The 22,353-nt window shown below is 48.8% G+C and overlaps 1 protein-coding gene across 1 annotated transcript in view; it reads right to left on the bottom strand.

The window, feature by feature from the left end:
• Nucleotides 1-1,372: 1,372 nt before the first annotated feature.
• The window catches only part of pds5a (PDS5 cohesin associated factor A), a 55,336-nt gene continuing 34,355 nt past the window's right edge, over nt 1,373-22,353 (bottom strand). The window contains 13 exon segments of the mRNA XM_045214647.1: nt 1,373-1,478; nt 4,773-5,002; nt 8,569-8,653; nt 10,099-10,241; nt 11,643-11,705; nt 11,789-11,908; nt 16,228-16,360; nt 18,256-18,370; nt 19,394-19,598; nt 19,708-19,831; nt 20,718-20,854; nt 21,469-21,537; nt 21,704-21,862. Coding sequence (XP_045070582.1) covers nt 1,475-1,478; nt 4,773-5,002; nt 8,569-8,653; nt 10,099-10,241; nt 11,643-11,705; nt 11,789-11,908; nt 16,228-16,360; nt 18,256-18,370; nt 19,394-19,598; nt 19,708-19,831; nt 20,718-20,854; nt 21,469-21,537; nt 21,704-21,862 — 1,587 coding nt within the window. The 3' untranslated portion in view covers nt 1,373-1,474.

Raw genomic sequence — 22,353 nt, 5'->3', positions numbered from 1 at the left:
ACCAGCGACCTTTAAAATGACTTACTGGGCCAGAGCTCTTAACCGCTAGGCCACCTGCGGCCCACCATTCCACCGCCTGTAGTCGTCTGCTCTGGGGTGTGAAGGGAGAACTGCCGCTACCTTGCTTCCAACCAAGGTGCATGAATTGATGCGCAAACTGAAGGGAGGAGAATCAGCAACTCTTGACGGACAAGTGGAATTTTGTTGGTCCGAAGAAACCGCTGCATAGCGTTACATCTAAAAGCATTTTATTTTCTGCGTAAAAATGAAATATGCCCATGTGAAAACCATCCTGAAACATCTACAATGAAAACCAAAAACTATGTCTGGAATCATTCCCAATTCGACAAGGTGGTAATTTATCGAGGCAGAATAGAACGCTTTCTCTGACTAACATCTAAAAACTTGAAAAAAGGTGTAAAAGAGGAGAAATACCCTTTTTATTTTTTTTTATTTAACAGCTCTAAACTTGTTCAAACATTTGAATTTCAGGTCTGTTGGTGAGATTCTGAAGCCGTTTTAAAATACTTCCTTTATTCAAAACAAGCAAGAATAAACATTTACCCTAAGGCGTGATAAGTGGAATGTGGATAGAATCAATCTCCATTGGAAGGCCAGGGGTGAGCAAGCGAACACAGATCAGCTGGGAGCTCTAACGGCACTTTTCATATGAAATGTGTAAAAGATGCTGCAACATTAAAAAACTGAAGACCAACCCCCCTCTCCCTTCTACAGTAATTGATGGAGGAACCAACCAGACTTAAATTCAATACAAATTTTTAATTTCAAAGTTCTCAATGTTCCAACTACTAAAAAGATCTGAAGGAAAGCAATAAGTAAGGTTTGTCTATTTGTCTGTTCATCAGTTAACCCCTGCATCTCCTTACCTCCCGACTCCTTTAACAAGTGTGGTAAAATAACTGTATGTGGTTGTCAGACAGCAAAACCTACAGTATATATGACTCAAGTACAATAATAGCCAAGTTTTTAAAAAACTATATAAAATAAACACACTGATGGTAGAGAAACCGAGAGAGAGGAAGGGCCAGTAGGGAGGAGGAAGAAGACAGCAGACAGGAGACGAGGCGAGATATCCTGGGGGGAATTTAATAAGCAACAACTTGTTTGTCATCAAAAACCAGATTAAAAACGGTTTGGAAATATTTCTTTTTAAAAACAAAAAACGGCTCCACAAAAAGGAAGCAGAGCAACGAACACAAAAGGAGGGGAAAAACAACGTTTCAGATATTACGAGCTGCAAATCAGGACTACAAGGCATTCCTATCCTCCTAGACGAGTCAGTGGTGTGTGTGTGTGGGAGGGAGGGAGGGAGGGAGGGAGGGAGGGAGGGAGGGAGGGAGGGAGGGAGGGAGGGAGGGAGGGAGGGAGGGAGGGAGACCAGAAGAGCTTTACAGGGTTAGAGAGGAGAGAGTGTTTCTCTACAGTCTTGATCTGGGCTGCAGTGATTTTCGCTTTACCTGAAACAAGAGGAGAGGATCATGTCAGAGACTTGCCCGATACATACACGGTACACACACACACACGGTACACACACACACACACGGTACACACACACACACACGGTACACACACACACACACGGTACACACACACACACAGTACACACACGGTACACACACACACACCGGTACACACACACACACACGGTACACACACACACACACGGTACACACACACACACACACACGGTACACACACACACGGTACACACACACACACACGGTACACACACACACACGGTACACACACACACACACGGTACACACACACACACACGGTACACACACACACACGGTACACACACACACACGGTACACACACACACACACACACAGGTACACACACACACACACGGTACACACACACACACGGTACACACACACACACACGGTACACACACACACACACGGTACACACACACACACACGGTACAGACACACACACACGGTACAGACACACACGGTACACACACACACGGTACACACACACACGGTACACACACACACGGTACACACACACACGGTGCACACACACACACACGGTACACACACACACACACGGTACACACACGGTACACACACACACGGTACCCTCACAGACCACCTATTCTTCTATATAAACGGCCCCCCAAAAAAATGGACAGTTTAATTTCTTTTAAAATTTAAAAACGAACCTCATGTTTCTACACTATCTGCTCTGCTGAATCATACTATAACGTCTACTCCAACCCTGGTTCCACTGGGAAGCGCTTGCAGGGTTTTGTTGCAACCCAGCACTAAACACACCATCGAGCCCTTGCTTCATTAGTTGAATCAGATGATGTGTTAGCACAGGGCTGGAAGGAAAGCCTGCACCCTGCAGCTCTCCAGCGGTCCCAGTACGTTGTTGACCAGTTCCTCTCGCCACCTGGACCCGAGGTGAGTTCAACAACGGTTCCCTTAGTAACAATTTCAGTTGAATGAACGTTCCAAAATGTAAAACGTTAAGCAGCAAACAGCTATTTTTTTGGGTAAGGATTACTGTGGCATTTCAATATCCAAACTGCAAATGACCTTGCTGTTCCTATTACATGTAATATAAAGCCTACATGGACACATGATTATGAGTAGTGGAAGGGTAGAAACCAAACAAACTTATGAGTCTCTCTCTCTCTCTCTCTCTCTCTCTCTCCAGGTCTGTCTCTCTCTGTCCATCTCTCTCTCTCTCCAGGTCTGTCTCTCTCTGTCCATCTCTCTCTCTCCAGGTCTGTCTCTCTCTGTCCATCTCTCTCTCTCTCTCCAGGTCTGTCTCTCTGTCCATCTCTCTCTCTCCAGGTCTGTCTCTCTCTGTCCATCTCTCTCTTTCTCTCTCCAGGTCTGTCTCTTTCTGTCCATCTCTCTCTCTCTCCAGGTCTGTCTCTCTCTCCAGGTCTGCGTCTCTCTGTCCATCTCTCTCTCTCTAGGTCTGTCTCTCTCTGTCCATCTCTCTCTCTCCAGGTCTGCGTCTCTGTCCATCTCTCTCTCTGTCCATCTCTCTCTCTCTCCAGGTCTGCGTCTCTCTGTCCATCTCTCTCTCTCTCCAGGTCTGTCTCTCTCTCCAGGTCTGCGTCTCTCTGTCCATCTCTCTCTCTCCAGGTCTGCGTCTCTCTGTCCATATCTCTCTCTCCAGGTCTGCGTCTCTCTGTCTAGCTCTCTCTCTCCAGGTCTGCGTCTCTCTGTCTAGCTCTCTCTCTCTCCAGGTCTGCGTCTCTCTGTCTAGCTCTCTCTCTCTCCAGGTCTGTCTCTCTCTCCAGGTCTACGTCTCTCTGTCCATCTCTCTCTCTTTCCAGGTCTGCGTCTCTCTGTCCATCTCTCTCTCTCTCAGGTCTGTCTCTCTCTCCAGGTCTGCGTCTCTCTGTCCATCTCTCTCTCTCTCCAGGTCTGTCTCTCTCTCCAGGTCTGCGTCTCTCTGTCCATCTCTCTCTCTCCAGGTCTGCGTCTCTCTCTCCAGGTCTGCGTCTCTCTCTCCAGGTCTGTGTCTCTCTGTCTAGCTCTCTCTCTCTCCAGGTCTGCGTCTCTCTGTCTAGCTCTCTCTCTCTCCAGGTCTGCGTCTCTGTCTAGCTCTCTCTCTCTCCAGGTCTGCATCTCTCTGTCCATCTCTCTCTGTCTCTCTCCAGGTCTGCGTCTCTCTGTCCATCTCTCTCTCTCCAGGTCTGCGTCTCTCTGTCCATCTCTCTCTCTCCAGGTCTGCGTCTCTCTGTCTAGCTCTCTCTCTCTCCAGGTCTGCGTCTCTCTGTCCATCTCTCTCTCTCTCCAGGTCTGCGTCTCTGTCTAGCTCTCTCTCTCCAGGTCTGCGTCTCTCTGTCTAGCTCTCTCTCTCTCCAGGTCTGCATCTCTCTGTCCATCTCTCTCTCTCTCCAGGTCTGCGTCTCTGTCTAGCTCTCTCTCTCTCCAGGTCTGCGTCTCTCTGTCTAGCTCTCTCTCTCTCCAGGTCTGCATCTCTCTGTCCGTCTCTCTCTCTCTCCAGGTCTGCGTCTCTCTCTCTCTCTCTCTCTCCAGGTCTGCGTCCCTGTCCATCTCTCTCTCTCTCCAGGTCTGCGTCTCTCTCTCTCCATCTCTCTCTCTCTCTAGGTCTGCGTCTCTCTCTCCAGGTCTGCGTCTCTCTGTCCATCTCTCTCTCTCTCTCTCCAGGTCTGCGTCTCTCTGTCCATCTCTCTCTCTCTCTCCAGGTCTGCGTCTCTCTGTCCATCTCTCTCTCTCTCCAGGTCTGCGTCTCTCTGTCCATATCTCTCTCTCCAGGTCTGCGTCTCTCTCCAGGTCTGCGTCTCTCTGTCCATCTCTCTCTCTCCAGGTCTGCGTCTCTCTGTCTATCTCTGTCTAGCTCTCTCTCTCTCCAGGTCTGCGTCTCTCTCTGTCTAGCTCTCTCCAGGTCTGCGTCTCTCTGTCTATCTCTGTCTAGCTCTCTCTCTCTCCAGGTCTGCGTCTCTCTGTCTATCTCTCTCTCTCTCCAGGTCTGCGTCTCTCTGTCTCTCTCTGTCTAGCTCTCTCTCTCTCCAGGTCTGCGTCTCTCTGTCTATCTCTCTCTCTGCTCAGGGGGAGCCACCTGTAGTGAAAGGTAAGGCACCCGACTGACTGACTGACTCAACAAGAAAACACTGAAAGGTGGGACTACAGATGTGACAAATATATTATCTTACGCTACCCTCCCTTGCTCCTCTCATTCTCTCTCCCCCCTCCCCCTCTCTCCCCCCCTCTCTCCCCCCTCCCCCTCTCTCTCCCCCCTCTCCCCCTCACCTCTGCAGGTCTAGTATCTGTGTCACATCCTCAGCTTTAGGCATCTTGATGGAGTTTGGCTCCCCCGAGGGGGCGGAGTCCTGGGCTGGTGCCGCCCTCTTCCTGCCTTTGCCTGCCCCTCCTTCCTTCTCATTGGCCAGAGGGGAGGGTGTGACCTTGGGGGGGCGTCCGCGGCGAGGTTTGGGGACGGGAGACGCTCCTGTGGTGAGGTCAGAGGTCGCTGTGTCCTCCTGAGGAAGGGGGAGAAGAGAGGATGTGAAGTGAAAAAAATGACAGAAGAGAAAAAACACGCAGAGGTTTTACAGGGTTAAATGAACTAACACGCAGAGGTTTTACAGGGTTAAATGAACTAACACGCAGAGGTTTTACAGGGTTAAATGAACTAACACGCAGAGGTTTTACAGGGTTAAATGAACTAACACGCAGAGGTTTTACAGGGTTAAATTAACTAACACGCAGAGGTTTTACAGGGTTAAATTAACTAACACGCAGAGGTTTTACAGGGGTTAAATTAACTAACACGCAGAGGTTTTACAGGGTTAAATGAACTAACACGCAGAGGTTTTACAGGGTTAAATGAACTAACACGCAGAGGTTTTACAGGGTTAAATTAACTAACACGCAGAGGTTTTACAGGGTTAAATGAACTAACACGCAGAGGTTTTACAGGGTTAAATGAACTAACACGCAGAGGTTTTACAGGGTTAAATGAACTAACACGCAGAGGTTTTACAGGGTTAAATGAACTAACACGCAGAGGTTTTACAGGGTTAAATGAACTAACACGCAGAGGTTTTACAGGGTTAAATGAACTAACACGCAGAGGTTTTACAGGGTTAAATGAACTAACACGCAGAGGTTTTACAGGGTTAAATGAACTAACACGCAGAGGTTTTACAGGGTTAAATTAACTAACACGCAGAGGTTTTACAGGGTTAAATTAACTAACACGCAGAGGTTTTACAGGGTTAAATTAACTAACACGCAGAGGTTTTACAGGGTTAAATTAACTAACACGCAGAGGTTTTACAGGGTTAAATTAACTAACACGCAGAGGTTTTACAGGGTTAAATTAACTAACACGCAGAGGTTTTACAGGGTTAAATTAACTAACACGCTGAGGTTTTACAGGGTTAAATGAACTAACACGCAGAGGTTTTACAGGGTTAAATGAACTAACACGCAGAGGTTTTACAGGGTTAAATGAACTAACACGCAGAGGTTTTACAGGGTTAAATGAACTAACACGCAGAGGTTTTACAGGGTTAAATGAACTAACACGCAGAGGTTTTACAGGGTTAAATTAACTAACACGCAGAGGTTTTACAGGGTTAAATTAACTAACACGCTGAGGTTTTACAGGGTTAAATTAACTAACACGCAGAGGTTTTACAGGGTTAAATTAACTAACACGCAGAGGTTTTACAGGGTTAAATTAACTAACACGCAGAGGTTTTACAGGGTTAAATTAACTAACACGCAGAGGTTTTACAGGGTTAAATTAACTAACACGCAGAGGTTTTACAGGGTTAAATTAACTAACACGCAGAGGTTTTACAGGGTTAAATGAACTAACACGCAGAGGTTTTACAGGGTTAAATGAACTAACACGCAGAGGTTTTACAGGGTTAAATTAACTAACACGCTGAGGTTTTACAGGGTTAAATTAACTAACACGCAGATGTTTTACAGGGTTAAATTAACTAACACGCTCAGGTTTTACAGGGTTAAATTAACTAAATTAACTAACACGCAGAGGTTTTACAGGGTTAAATTAACTAACACGCAGAGGTTTTACAGGGTTAAATGAACTAACACGCAGAGGTTTTACAGGGTTAAATTAACTAACACGCAGAGGTTTTACAGGGTTAAATTAACTAACACGCAGAGGTTTTACAGGGTTAAATGAACTAACACGCAGAGGTTTTACAGGGTTAAATTAACTAACACGCAGAGGTTTTACAGGGTTAAATTAACTAACACGCAGAGGTTTTACAGGGTTAAATTAACTAACACGCTGAGGTTTTACAGGGTTAAATTAACTAAATTAACTAACACGCAGAGGTTTTACAGGGTTAAATGAACTAACACGCAGAGGTTTTACAGGGTTAAATGAACTAACACGCAGAGGTTTTACAGGGTTAAATGAACTAACACGCAGAGGTTTTACAGGGTTAAATTAACTAACACGCTGAGGTTTTACAGGGTTAAATTAACTAACACGCAGAGGTTTTACCGGGTTAAATTAACTAACACGCAGAGGTTTTACCGGGTTAAATTAACTAACACGCAGAGGTTTTACGGGTTAAATTAACTAACACGCAGAGGTTTTACAGGGTTAAATTAACTCTAAAATGATGGTTTTACAGGGGTAAATTAACTAACATGCAGAGGTTTTACAGGGTTAAATTAACTAACACGCAGAGGTTTTACAGGGTTAAATGAACTAACACGCAGAGGTTTTACAGGGTTAAATTAACTAACACGCTGAGGTTTTACAGGGTTAAATTAACTAACACGCAGAGGTTTTACCGGGTTAAATTAACTAACACGCAGAGGTTTTACCGGGTTAAATTAACTAACACGCAGAGGTTTTACCGGGTTAAATTAACTAACACGCAGAGGTTTTACAGGGTTAAATTAACTCTAAAATGATGGTTTTACAGGGGTAAATTAACTAACATGCAGAGGTTTTACAGGGTTAAATGAACTAACACGCAGAGGTTTTACAGGGTTAAATGAACTAACACGCAGAGGTTTTACAGGGTTAAATTAACTAACACGCTGAGGTTTTACAGGGTTAAATTAACTAACACGCAGAGGTTTTACCGGGTTAAATTAACTAACACGCAGAGGTTTTACCGGGTTAAATTAACTAACACGCAGAGGTTTTACCGGGTTAAATTAACTAACACGCAGAGGTTTTACAGGGTTAAATTAACTCTAAAATGATGGTTTTACAGGGGTAAATTAACTAACATGCAGAGGTTTTACAGGGTTAAATTAACTAACACGCTGAGGTTTTAGTCCCGTGTAGCTCAGTTGGTAGAGCATGGCGTTTGCAACGCCAGGGTTGTGGGTTCGATTGCCACAGGGGGCCAGTATTAAAATGTATGCACTCACTAAAATGACTAAAATGTAAATGTTTTACAGGGTTAAATTAACTAACATGCTGAGGTTTTACAGGGTTAAATTAACTAACATGCTGAGGTTTTACAGGGTTAAATTAATGAGGTTTTACAGGGTTAAATTAATGAGGTTTTACAGGGTTAAATTAACTAACATGCTGAGGTTTTACAGGGTTAAATTAATGAGGTTTTACAGGGTTAAATTAATGAGGTTTTACAGGGTTAAATTAACTCTAAAAGGATGAGCAACCCAACACAATAACATTGGGCTCAAATGTGTCCAAAACCAAAAAAGGTAGGCTTTTACTGGGCTGGCTCTTTCTCAATTCATCTCTCCTCCTTTCCTTGCATCCTCTCTCCGCCTCCTTCTCAAAACTCATTGGTGGAAAAGGTCTGAGGGGGTCAGTTTAGGAGATGAGGTGAGGAGGTCTGAGGGGTCAGTTTAGGAGATAATGTGAGGAGGTCTGAGGGGTCAGTTTAGGAGATAAGGTGAGGAGGTCTGAGGGGTCAGTTTAGGAGATAATGTGAGGAGGTCTGAGGGGTCAGTTTAGGAGATAATGTGATGACGTCTGAGGGGTCAGTTTAGGAGATGAGGAGGGATCACAGACAGGTGAATTGAGAGACTCTTCTTTCACCCCTCTTCTCCCTCCTCTCTCTCTCTTTCTCACCTTCTTCCCGTCGTCCGTCTTGGTGATAACAGGGTTCTCTTCATTCTCTCTCGCTCCGCTCTCTGACGACTCCATCACAACATCCCTACAGGAAGGGGTCAACATCAACAGGAAGTGTGTGTGTGTGTCTCTATATTAAGGTGTGTGTTTAGATGTAAAGATTTTATTATTTTAGTGTCAAACTTCTTCTAGGACACCTAGCCCACAGGATGCCTAGCCCACAGGATGCCTAGCCCACAGGACGCCTAGCCCACAGGACGCCTAGCCCACAGGACGCCCAGCCCACAGGACGCCCAGCCCACAGGACGCCCAGCCCACAGGACGCCCAGCCCACAGGACGCCTAGACCACAGGATGCCTAGCCCACAGGATGCCTAGCCCAAAGGATGCCCAGCCCACAGGATGCCCAGCCCACAGGATACCCAGCCCACAGGATGCCCAGCCCACAGGATGCCTAGCCCACAGGATGCCTAGCCCACAGGATGCTTAGCCCAAAGGATGCCTAGCCCAAAGGATGCCTAGCCCACAGGATGCCCAGCCCACAGGATGCCCAGCCCACTATCATCTATAGTACAGTATAATAAACAGACATAGCCTCTCCTCTTCATCTCACCTAAATCAGACAGTACATAGCCTCTCCTCTTCATCCCTATCCTAAATCAGACAGTACATAGCCGCTCCTCTTCATCTCTCCTAAATCAGACAGTACATAGCCTCTCCTCTTCATCCCTCTCCTAAATCAGACAGTACATAGCCTCTCCTCTTCATCCCTCTCCTAAATCAGACAGTACACAGCCTCTCCTCTTCATCCCTCTCCTAAATCAGACAGTACATAGCCTCTCCTCTTCATCTCACCTAAATCAGACAGTACATAGCCTCTCCTCTTCATCTCTCCTAAATCAGACAGTACATAGCCTCTCCTCTTCATCCCTCTCCTAAATCAGACAGTACACAGCCTCTCCTCTTCATCTCTCCTAAATCAGACAGTACATAGCCTCTCCTCTTCATCCCTCTCCTAAATCAGACAGTACATAGCCTCTCCTCTTCATCTCTCCTAAATCAGACAGTACATAGCCTCTCCATCTCTCCTAAATCAGACAGTACATAGCCTCTCCTCTTCATCTCTCCTAAATCAGACAGTACATAGCCTCTCCTCTTCATCCCTCTCCTAAATCAGACAGTACACAGCCTCTCCTCTTCATCTCTCCTAAATCAGACAGTACATAGCCTCTCCTCTTCATCCCTCTCCTAAATCAGACAGTACATAGCCTCTCCTCTTCATCTCTCCTAAATCAGACAGTACATAGCCTCTCCTCTTCATCCCTCTCCTAAATCAGACAGTACATAGCCTCTCCATCTCTCCTAAATCAGACAGTACATAGCCTCTCCTCTTCATCCCTCTCCTAAATCAGACAGTACATAGCCTCTCCATCTCTCCTAAATCAGACAGTACATAGCCTCTCCTCTTCATCTATGGCATTAAACATACCTACTTCCATTGCAGTATCCCAGTGTGTGTGTGTGTGTGTACCTGGTCTTTGTAGCAGGAGAGCTGGGTTGTGAGTTGGTACTAGTGTTGCTGGTGGTGTCTGAGCCGGCAGTCTTGATGTAGACCCTCCTGCCTGGCACCGTCAGAGCCTTATTCACTGTAGACAGGACAGGAGACGGCTTTGGCTAGGGAGAGAGGAGGGGGCAGAGAGAGAGAGGGGGGGTGAGAGAGAGGGGGCAGAGAGAGAGAGAGGGCAGAGAGCGAGAGAGAGAGAGGGGGCAGAGAGAGAGAGGGGGGCAGAGAGAGAGAGAGGGGGTGAGAGAGAGGGGGAAGAGAGAGAGAGGGGGCAGAGATAGAGAGGGGGCAGAGAGAGAGAGAGGGGGTGAGAGAGAGGGGGGCAGAGGGAGAGAGGGGGCAGAGAGAGAGAGGGGGGCAGAGAGAGAGAGGGGGCAGAGAGAGCGAGGGGACAGAGAGAGAGAGGGGGAAGAGAGAGCGAGGGGGACAGAGAGCGAGAGAGAGCGAGGGGCAGAGAGAGAGAGAGCGAGGGGCAGAGAGCGAGAGAGCGAGGGGGGCAGAGAGCGAGAGAGAGCGAGGGGCAGAGAGCAGAGAGAGCGAGGGGGCAGAGGGAGAGAGGGGGAAGAGAGAGCGAGGGGGCAGAGAGCGAGAGAGAGCGAGGGGGCAGAGAGAGAGAGAGAGCGAGGGGAGCAGAGAGAGAGCGAGGGGGCAGAGAGCGAGAGAGAGCGAGGGACAGAGAGAGAGAGGGGGAAGAGAGAGCGAGGGGGCAGAGAGCGAGAGAGAGCGAGGGGGCAGAGAGCGAGAGAGGGCGAGGGGGGCAGAGAGGCGAGGGGGCAGAGAGAGCGAGGGGCAGAGAGCGAGAGAGGGCGAGGGGGCAGAGAGGGCGAGGGGGCAGAGAGAGCGAGGGGGCAGAGAGAGCGAGGGGGCAGAGAGGGCGAGGGGGCAGAGAGGGCGAGGGGGCAGAGAGAGCAGAGAGAGCGAGGGGGCAGAGAGGCGAGGGGGCAGAGAGAGCAGAGAGGGCGAGGGGGCAGAGAGAGCAGAGAGAGCGAGGGGGCAGAGAGGGCGAGGGGGCAGAGAGGGCGAGGGGGCAGAGAGGGCGAGGGGCAGAGAGGGCGAGGGGCAGAGAGGGCGAGGGGTAGAGAGGGCGAGGGGGCAGAGAGGGCGAGGGGGCAGAGAGGGCGAGGGGGCAGAGAGGGCGAGGGGGCAGAGAGGGCGAGGGGGCAGAGAGGGCGAGGGGGCAGAGAGGGCAGAGAGAGCAGAGAGAGTGAGGGGGCAGAGAGAGCAGAGAGAGCGAGGGGGCAGAGAGAGCAGAGAGAGCGAGGGGGTAGAGAGGGCGAGGGGGTAGAGAGGGCGAGGGGGCAGAGAGGGCGAGGGGGTAGAGAGAGAGAGCGAGGGGGCAGAGAGAGCAGAGAGAGCGAGGGGGCAGAGAGAGCGAGAGATGAAGGATGTGAGAATACATTAGAGAATTGACCAATACCACAACATCAGAAATGCAGCCGTTTATTAAAAGGTAGGTCAATATAATATTGATATTAGAAGGTACATAAAACAGGTAAAGGTGTTTTTCTTACCTTTCCTGTGAGCAGCACCGTTCTGACCTCTGAGGACAAATACTCCTTATCGTTGATGAAGTCCTGGAGGGAGGGAGAGAAGTTTATTTATGCTAACTTTTGCATGACGCCTCGTCGTCGTGTGTGTATGATGTGCGTGTTTGTACCTTGTCAGGCGGGGTGTAGAATTTGGTGGGCAGGACGGGGTCTTTGGGAGAGTCCAGGTGACAGGCGGTCGACTTGTTAACGATCACAAACAACGCCACGTCACACACGATATACAGCTTCTGTAACCATGACAACGCACCGCAAGTCAGCAAAGACTTCAACACCAGTTTTCCAGAATCGATTTGTTGACTGTTGGTAGGGTCAATAAATTGATTAATTGAAGAAATAAACTCAGCAAAAAAAAAGAAACGCCCCTTTTTCAGGACCCTGTCTTTCAAAGATAATTTGTAAAAATCCAAATAACTTCACAGATCTTCATTGTAAAGGATTTAAACACTGTTTCCCATGCTTGTTCAATGAACCATAAACAATTAATGAACATGCACCTGTGGAACGGTCGTTAAGACACTAACAGCTTACAGATGGCAATTAAGGTCACAGTTATGAAAACTTAGGGCACTAAAGAGGCCTTTCTACTGACTCTGAAAAACACCAAAAGAAAGATGCCCAGGGTCCCTGCTCATCTGTGTGAATGTGCCTTAGGCATGCAGCAAGGAGGCATGAGGACTGCAGATGTGGCCAGGGCAATAAATTGCAATGTCCGTACTGTGAGACGCCTAAGACAGAGCTACAGGGAGACAGGACGGACAGCTGATCGTCCTCGCAGTGGCAGACCACGTGTAACAACACCTGCACAGGATCGGTACATCCGAACATCACACCTGCGGGACAGGTACAGGATGGCAACAACAGCTGCCCGAGTTACACCAGGAACGCACAATCCCTCCATCAGTGCTCAGACTGTCCGCAATAGGCTGAGAGAGGCTGGACTGAGGGCTTGTAGGCCTGTTGTAAGGCAGGTCCTCACCAGACATCACCCGCAACAACGTCGCCTATGGGCACAAACCCACCGTCGCTGGACCAGACATGACTGGCAAAAAGTGTTCTTCACCGACGAGTCGCGGTTTTGTCTCACCAGGGGTGATGGTCGGATTCGCGTTTATCGTCGAAGGAATGAGCATTACACCGAGGCCTGTACTCTGGAGCGGGATCGATTTGGAGGTGGAGGGTCCGTCATTGTCTGGGGCGGTGTGTCACAGCATCATCGGACAGAGCTTGTTGTCATTGCAGGCAATCTCAACGCTGTGCGTTACAGGGAAGACATCCTCCTCCCTCATGTGGTACCCTTCCTGCAGTCTCATCCTGACATGACCCTCCAGCATGACAATGCCACCAGCCATACTGCTCGTTCTGTGTGGGATTTCCTGCAAGACAGGAATGTCAGTGTTCTGCCATGGCCAGCGAAGAGACCGGATCTCAATCCCATTGAGCACGTCTGGGACCTGTTGTAACGGAGGGTGAGGGCTAGGGCCATTCCCCCCAGAAATGTCCGGGAACTTGCAGCTGCCTTAGTGGAAGAGTGGGGTAACATCTCACAGCAAGAACTGGCAAATCTGGTGCAGTCCATGAGGAGGAGATGCACTGCAGTACTTAATGCAGCTGGTGGCCACACCAGATACTGACTGTTACTTTTGACTTTGACCCCCCTTTGTTCAGGGACACATTATTCAATTTCTGTTAGTCACATGTCTGTGGAACTTGTTCAGTTTATGTCTCAGTTGTTGAATCTTGTTATGTTCATACAAATATTTACACATGTTAAGTTTGCTGAAAATAAACGCAGTTGACAGTGAGTGGACGCTTCTTTTTTTGCTGAGTTTACAATACAATTTTCCCTCATCCCATGTTCAACAATCAAGCGAAACTTGCTGGTTTCATGCATGGTTAGCATACTGGCTACATGGACCTGTAGTAATGATGATTAACCCCTTGTGTCATGCATGGTTAGCATACTGGCTACATGGACCTGTAGTAATGATGATTAACCCCTTGTGTCATGCATGGTTAGCATACTGGCTGAATGGACCTGTAGTAATGATGATTAACCCCTTGTGTCATGCATGGTTAGCATACTGGCTGAATGGACCTGTAGTAATGATGATTAACCCCTTGTGTCATGCATGGTTAGCATACTGGCTACATGGACCTGTAGTAATGATGATTAACCCCTTGTGTCATGCATGGTTAGCATACTGGCTACATGGACCTGTAGTAATGATGATTAACCCCTTGTGTCATGCATGGTTAGCATACTGGCTACATGGACCTGTAGTAATGATGATTAACCCCTTGTGTCATGCATGGTTAGCATACTGGCTACATGGACCTGTAGTAATGATGATTAACCCCTTGTGTCATGCATGGTTAGCATACTGGCTACATGGACCTGTAGTAATGATGATTAACCCCTTGTGTCATGCATGGTTAGCATACTGGCTACATGGACCTGTAGTAATGATGATTAACCCATTGTGTCATGCATGGTTAGCATACTGGCTAAATGGACCTGTAGTAATGATGATTAACCCCTTGTGTCATGCATGGTTAGCATACTGGCTGAATGGACCTGTAGTAATGATGATTAACCCCTTGTGTCATGCATGGTTAGCATACTGGCTAAATGGACCTGTGGTAATGATGATTAACCCCTTGTGTCATGCATGGTTAGCATACTGGCTGAATGGACCTGTAGTAATGATGATTAACCCCTTGTGTCATGCATGGTTAGCATACTGGCTGAATGGACCTGTAGTAATGATGATTAACCCCTTGTGTCATGCATGGTTAGCATACTGGCTACATGGACCTGTAGTAATGATGATTAACCCCTTGTGTCATGCATGGTTAGCATACTGGCTGAATGGACCTGTAGTAATGATGATTAACCCCGTGTGTCATGCATGGTTAGCATACTGGCTACATGGACCTGTAGTAATGGGGTCGGCAGGTAGCTTAGTGGGTAAGAGCGTTGTGCCAGTAACCGAAAGGTCGCTGGTTCTAATCCCCGAGCCGACTAGGTGAAAAATCTGTCGATGTGCCCTTAAGCAAGGCACTTAACCCTAATTGCTCCTGTAAGTCGCTCTGGATAAGAGCGTCTGCTAAATGACTAAAATGTAAATGTAAAAATGTAATGATGATTAACCCCTTGTGTCATGCATGGTTAGCATACTGGCTGAATGGACCTGTAGTAATGATGATTAACCCCTTGTGTCATGCATGGTTAGCATACTGGCTACATGGACCTGTAGTAATGATGATTAACCCCTTGTGTCATGCATGGTTAGCATACTGGCTGAATGGACCTGTAGTAATGATGATTAACCCCTTGTGTCATGCATGGTTAGCATACTGGCTACATGGACCTGTAGTAATGATGATTAACCCCTTGTGTCATGCATGGTTAGCATACTGGCTACATGGACCTGTAGTAATGATGATTAACCCCTTGTGTCATGCATGGTTAGCATACTGGCTGAATGGACCTGTAGTAATGATGATTAACCCCTTGTGTCATGCATGGTTAGCATACTGGCTGAATGGACCTGTAGTAATGATGATTAACCCCGTGTTAATTATATAACTTCATGTGACAATGCTAATTTATTTAACCTGTTTGAATCTCAATGACAGTACTGGCTCTGTTGCGTATAGGCTAGATTATCAGACTACTTCACCAGTCTTGTTCCTCGTTGATTGATTCTTTATTTTGGAATTGATACGGACGCTGTCGATTGACTAATCGATTAGTCGACTATTCAAACTTCCTACTGTGTGTGTACCTCGTTGGCCTTAGGGTCGTCAGGACACTGTGTGTGTGTGTGTGTACCTCGTTGGCCTTAGGGTCGTCAGGACACTGTGTGTGTGTGTGTACCTCGTTGGCCTTAGGGTCGTCAGGACACTGTGTGTGTGTGTGTACCTCGTTGGCCTTAGGGTCGTCAGGACACTGTGTGTGTGTGTACCTCGTTGGCCTTAGGGTCGTCAGGACACTGTGTGTGTGTGTGTACCTCGTTGGCCTTAGGGTCGTCAGGACACTGTGTGTGTGTGTGTACCTCGTTGGCCTTAGGGTCGTCAGGACACTGTGTGTGTGTGTGTGTACCTCGTTGGCCTTAGGGTCGTCAGGACACTGTGTGTGTGTGTGTACCTCGTTGGCCTTAGGGTCGTCAGGACACTGTGTGTGTGTGTACCTCGTTGGCCTTAGGGTCGTCAGGACACTGTGTGTGTGTGTACCTCGTTGGCCTTAGGGTCGTCAGGACACTGTGTGTGTGTGTGTGTACCTCGTTGGCCTTAGGGTCGTCAGGACACTGTGTGTGTGTGTACCTCGTTGGCCTTAGGGGTCGTCAGGACACTGTGTGTGTGTGTGTACCTCGTTGGCCTTAGGGTCGTCAGGACACTGTGTGTGTACCTCGTTGGCCTTAGGGTCGTCAGGACACTGTGTGTGTGTGTGTGTACCTCGTTGGCCTTAGGGTCGTCAGGACACTGTGTGTGTGTGTGTACCTCGTTGGCCTTAGGGTCGTCAGGACACTGTGTGTGTGTGTACCTCGTTGGCCTTAGGGTCGTCAGGACACTGTGCGTCCTTGGTCTGTTTGATGTTCTCCACCATTTTCCTCAGGAAGGCATGGCTGTTATTCTCATTCTGTACCATCAACACCTCCAGCATGAACCACAGACACCTACACACACACACACACACACACACACGGTCAGAATACACACACACAAACGGTCAGAATACACACACACAAACACACACATCAGAAATGTTTAGGAGAGATGAAGAGGAGAGGCTGTGTACTGTCTGATTTAGGAGAGATGAAGAGGAGAGGCTATGTACTGTCTGATTTTGGAGAGATGAAGAGGAGAGGCTATGTACTGTCTGATTTAGGAGAGGGATGAAGAGGAGAGGCTATGTACTGTCTGATTTAGGAGAGATGAAGAGGAGAGGCTGTGTACTGTCTGATTTAGGAGAGTGATGAAGAGGAGAGGCTATGTACTGTCTGATTTAGGAGAGATGAAGAGGAGAGGCTGTGTACTGTCTGATATAGGAGAGATGAAGAGGAGAGGCTATGTACTGTCTGATTTAGGATAGGGATGAAGAGGAGAGGCTATGTACTGTCTGATTTAGGAGAGATGAAGAGGAGAGGCTATGTACTGTCTGATATAGGAGAGATGAAGAGGAGAGGCTATGTACTGTCTGATTTAGGATAGGGATGAAGAGGAGAGGCTATGTACTGTCTGATTTAGGATAGGGATGAAGAGGAGAGGCTATGTACTGTCTGATTTAGGAGAGACGAAGAGGAGAGGCTATGTACTGTCTGATTTAGGAGAGGGGTGAAGAGGAGAGGCTATGTACTGTCTGATTTAGGAGAGATGAAGAGGATAGGCTATGTACTGTCTGATTTAGGAGAGATGAAGAGGAGAGGCTATGTACTGTCTGATTTAGGAGAGATGAAGAGGAGAGGCTATGTACTGTCTGATTTAGGAGAGATGGAGAGGCTATGTACTGTCTGATTTAGGAGAGGGATGAAGAGGAGAGGCTATGTACTGTCTGATTTAGGAGAGATGAAGAGGAGAGGCTGTGTACTGTGATTTAGGAGAGGGATGAAGAGGAGAGGCTATGTACTGTCTGATTTAGGAGAGGGATGAAGAGGAGAGGCTATGTACTGTCTGATTTAGGAGAGGGATGAAGAGGAGAGGCTATGTACTGTCTGATTTAGGAGAGATGGAGAGGCTATGTACTGTCTGATTTAGGAGAGATGAAGAGGAGAGGCTGTGTACTGTCTGATTTAGGAGAGGGATGAAGAGGAGAGGCTATGTACTGTCTGATTTAGGAGAGATGGAGAGGCTATGTACTGTCTGATTTAGGATAGGGATGAAGAGGAGAGGCTATGTACTGTCTGATTTAGGAGGGATGAAGAGGAGAGGCTATGTACTGTCTGATTTAGGAGAGATGAAGAGGAGAGGCTATGTACTGTCTGATTTAGGAGAGATGAAGAGGAGAGACTATGTACTGTCTGATTTAGGAGAGATGAAGAGGAGAGGCTATGTACTGTCTGATTTAGGAGAGATGAAGAGGAGAGGCTATGTACTGTCTGATTTAGGAGAGGGATGAAGAGGAGAGGCTATGTACTGTCTGATTTAGGAGAGGGATGAAGAGGAGAGACTATGTACTGTCTGATTTAGGAGAGAGATGAAGAGGATAGGCTATGTACTGTCTGATTTAGGAGAGATGAAGAGGAGAGGCTATGTACTGTCTGATTTAGGAGAGATGAAGAGGAGAGGCTATGTACTGTCTGATTTAGGAGAGATGAAGAGGAGAGACTATGTACTGTCTGATTTAGGAGAGATGAAGAGGAGAGGTTATGCACTGTCTGATTTAGGAGAGATGAAGAGGAGATGCTGTGTACTGTCTGATTTAGGAGAGATGAAGAGGAGAGGCTATGTACTGTCTGATTTAGGAGAGATGAAGAGGAGAGGCTGTGTACTGTCTGATTTAGGAGAGATGAAGAGGAGAGGCTATGTGTGTGTGTGTGAGTGTGTGTGTGTGTGTGTGTGTGTGCGTACTCACTCCTTGAGGTCTCGGAGCTGTTCAAAGTCCTGTGGCTTGGTGAAGTCCGGGTCATGAGCCAGCAGGTGGATCATATAAGGAACCACATACTCTGGTAGGAGAGACAGCATCTTATCTATAGAGGGAGAAGGAGGGAGGAGGGGAGGAGGGGAGAAGGAGGAAGGAGGGGGAGAAGGAGGGAGGGGGGGAGGAGGGGGGAGAAGGAGGAAGGAGGGGGAGAAGGAGGGAGGGGGGGAGGAGGGGGGAGAAGGAGGAAGGAGGGGGGAGGAGAGAGTATTTAAAAACATTGATAAAGGATGTTCTTTATGTATTAACCATGTGGTTGAGTTGTGGTTATGGTTATGTTACGGACCTTAACTGTTACGGTCATGACTACGGTCCACTAAGCGGTTGTGTTACGGTCCTGACTACGGCCCACTAAGCGGTTGTGTTACGGTCCTTCAACTGTCACGGTCCACTAAGCGGTTGTGTTACGGTCCTGACTACGGTCCACTAAAGCGGTTGTGTTACGGTCTTGACTACGGTCCACTAAGCGGTTGTGTTACGGTCCTGACTACGGTCCACTAAGCGGTTGTGTTACGGTCCTGACTCACGGTCCACTAAGCGGTTGTGTTACGGTCCTGACTACGGTCCACTAAGCGGTTGTGTTCACGGTCCTGACTACGGTCCACTAAGCGGTTGTGTTACGGTCCTGACTACGGTCCACTAAGCGGTTGTGTTACGGTCCTGACTACGGCCCACTAAGCGGTTGTGTTACGGTCCACTAAGCGGTTGTGTTACGGTCCTGACTACGGTCCACTAAGCGGTTGTGTTACGGTCCTGACTACGGCCCACTAAGCGGTTGTGTTACGGTCCTGACTACGGCCCACTAAGCGGTTGTGTTACGACCATATAACATTCTGGTCCACTAACCGTGGGCCAGGGGTTGTTCTTGATGTTATAAACAACGTGTGGTCATGCTACGGTCTGGTCCACTAACCGTGGGCCAGGGGGTTGTTCTACGGCCTGGTCCACTAACCGTGGGCCAGGGGGGTCGTGCTACGGCCTGGTCCACTAACCGTGGGCCAGGGGGGTCGTGCTACGGCCTGGTCCACTCACCGTGGGCCAGGGGGGTTGTGCTACGGCCTGGTCCACTCACCGTGGGCCAGGGGGTTGTTCTTGATGTACTCTCGTCTGATGCTGATGTTCTTGAGCAGACACTGCCTGGCGTGGGCCCTCCTCTCCTTGACGGGGTCTTTAGCACACAGAGAGAACACCGCCAGGTACTCCAGTGGAAGGACCAACTTCACCAGGGCCAGGTGTAACTTCTGGGCAAATATCTGACGGACCTGATAACACTCATCCTGCAGGAGGAGGACGAGAGGGACAGTTCAACAAAACAAAGGACACAAGAACACAGAAGCATCTCCTCAAAAATCCCCACACCGACACTCCTCCCACACACGGTCTTACGTTGATGACCAGTCCACAGAGCTGGAACTGTTCTGGTGTGATGATGTCATGGTAAACTGGTTCCTGGGCCAGCTTCATGATGGCGCCTCCTGCTGCCAGACGCAGACGAGACATGTCTGACTTGCTGGAGGAGGAGGAAGAGGAGGAGGAGGACGATGTGAGTAATGAGCATCAAGGAGTATTTTGTAACCCAGTTAGCCTGACCTCTAACCCTTCTGTTCTGTTCTGTGAGGTCTCCCTCGGAGACCAGCATGGCTGACAGGTCGTCTGACCTCTGACCTCTACGTACCTGATCTTCTTCTGTTCTGTGAGGTCTCCCTCGGAGACCAGCATGGCTGACAGGTCGTCTGACCTCTGACCTCTCCGTACCTGGATCTTCTTCTGTTCTGGAGGTCTCCTCGGAGACCAGCATGGCTGACAGGTCGATCCTGACCTCTGACCTCACGCACCTGATCTTCTTCTGTTCTGTGAGGTCTCCCTCTGAGACCAGCATGGCTGACAGGTCGCCTGACCTCTGACCTCTACGTACCTGATCTTCTTCTGTTCTGTGAGGTCTCCCTCGAGACCAGCATGGCTGACAGGTCGTCTGACCTCCCTGACCCACGTACCTGATCTTCTTCTCGTTCTGTGAGGTCTCGCTCGGAGACCAGCATGGCTGACAGGTCGTCTGACCTCCGACCTCTACGTACCTGATCTTCTTCTGTTCCTGTGAGGTCTCCCTCGGAGACCAGCATGGCTGACAGGTCGTCTGACCTCTGACCTCTACGTACCTGATCTTCTTCTGTTCTGTGAGGTCTCCCTCGGAGACCAGCATGGCTGACAGGTCGTCTGACCTCTGACCTCTACGTACCTGATCTTCTTCTGTTCTGTGAGGTCTCCCTCGGAGACCAGCATGGCTGACAGGTCGTCTGACCTCTGACCTCTACGTACCTGATCTTCTTCTGTTCTGTGAGGTCTCCCTTGGAGACCAGCATGGCTGACAGGTCGTCTGACCTCTGACCTCTACGTACCTGATCTTCTTCTGTTCTGTGAGGTCTCCCTCGGAGACCAGCATGGCTGACAGCAGTCGGAGGGTGGAGTTGGCTGATTTAGACTGGTTGTTCTTCATGCCCAGGAGCCAACGCACCAACAGCTTAATGGCCTGCACCTGGAGAGGGAGAGACAGAGATTACACATCTTACTAGCAACAGCATTCTACTCCTGGAGAGGGAGAGGAGGGAGAGAGAGAGGAAGAGGAGGAAGAAGAGGAGGAGAGGGAGAGGAAGAGGAGGAGAGAGAGACAGACAGACAGACAGAGAGAGAGAGAGGAGAGAGAGAGATTACACATCTTACTAGCAACAGCATTCTACTCCTGGAGAGGGAGAGGAGGGAGAGAGAGAGGAAGAAGAAGAGGAGAGAGAGGGAGAGGAGGGAGAGAGAGAGGAAGAGGAGGAAGAAGAGGAGGAGAGAGAGAGGAGAGAGACAGAGATTACACATCTTACTAGCAACAGCATTCTACTCCTGGAGAGGGAGAGGAGGGAGAGAGAGAGGAAGAGGAGGAAGAGGAGAGAGAGAGAGAGGAAGAGGAGGAGGAGAGAGAGAGAGGAAGAGGAGGAGGAGAGAGAGGAAGAGGAGAGAGAGAAAGAGAGAGGAGAGAGTGAGACAGAGAGAGAGAGAGAGGAAGAGGAGGAGAGACAGAGGAAGAGGAGAGGAGAGAGGAAGAGGAGAGAGGAGAGAGAGAGGAGGAGAGACAGAGGAGAGATATGTATATAGTGCTGTTACCTTAGCCAGCACCTCAGGAGAGACTTCCTCATCAGATGTCCACAGCTTCCCATTCTTGTTCCCTACAGACTGGAGACACACTCTTTACAGTACTGTGTATGTTCAAGGGTCTCAAGCACTACCATAGGTGTGGAGATACATGTATTTATTTAATGTGTGTCAGTGCATGTGTTCATGATCAGTGTGTGTGTGTGTTTTTGTGTCAGTGTGTGTGTGTCTTCGCTCTCAAACCCACCCTGTCGTTCATGAGCAGGTCCTTGACGATGAAGTTGGCCACGATGGCCTTCATGGGGGAGGCAAACTGATCTGGAGCCAGCAGGGAGATATGACCCAGGCTGACCAGCGGGGTTATCAACTGTTCTGGGACGTCAGCATTGAGACTACGAGAGAGAGGCTGGAGGGGGAGAGAGGCGGTTATCAACTGTTCTGGGACGTCAGCATTGAGACTACGAGAGAGAGGCTGGGGGAGAGAGGCGGTTATCAACTGTTCTGGGACGTCAGCATTGAGACTACGAAGAGAGGCTGAGAGGGAGAGGCGGTTATCAACTGTTCTGGGGACGTCAGCATTGAGACTACGAGAGAGAGGCTGGAGGGAGAGGCGGTTATCAACTGTTCTGGGACGTCAGCATTGAGACTACGAAGAGAGGCTGGGGGAGAGAGGCGGTTATCAACTGTTCTGGGACGTCAGCATTGAGACTACGAGAGAGAGGCTGGGGGAGAGAGCGGTTATCAACTGTTCTGGGACGTCAGCATTGAGACTACGAGAGAGGCTGGGGGAGAGAGGCGGTTATCAACTGTTCTGGGACGTCAGCATTGAGACTACGAGAGAGGAGGCTGGGGGAGAGAGGCGGTTATCAACTGTTCTGGGACGTCAGCATTGAGACT

This window comes from Coregonus clupeaformis, unplaced genomic scaffold (assembly GCF_020615455.1).
Source record: "Coregonus clupeaformis isolate EN_2021a unplaced genomic scaffold, ASM2061545v1 scaf0292, whole genome shotgun sequence".
Lineage (NCBI taxonomy): Eukaryota > Metazoa > Chordata > Actinopteri > Salmoniformes > Salmonidae > Coregonus > Coregonus clupeaformis.
The sequence above is the reverse complement of the archived record's forward strand: the minus strand, read 5'-3'. Positions and strand labels throughout refer to the sequence as shown.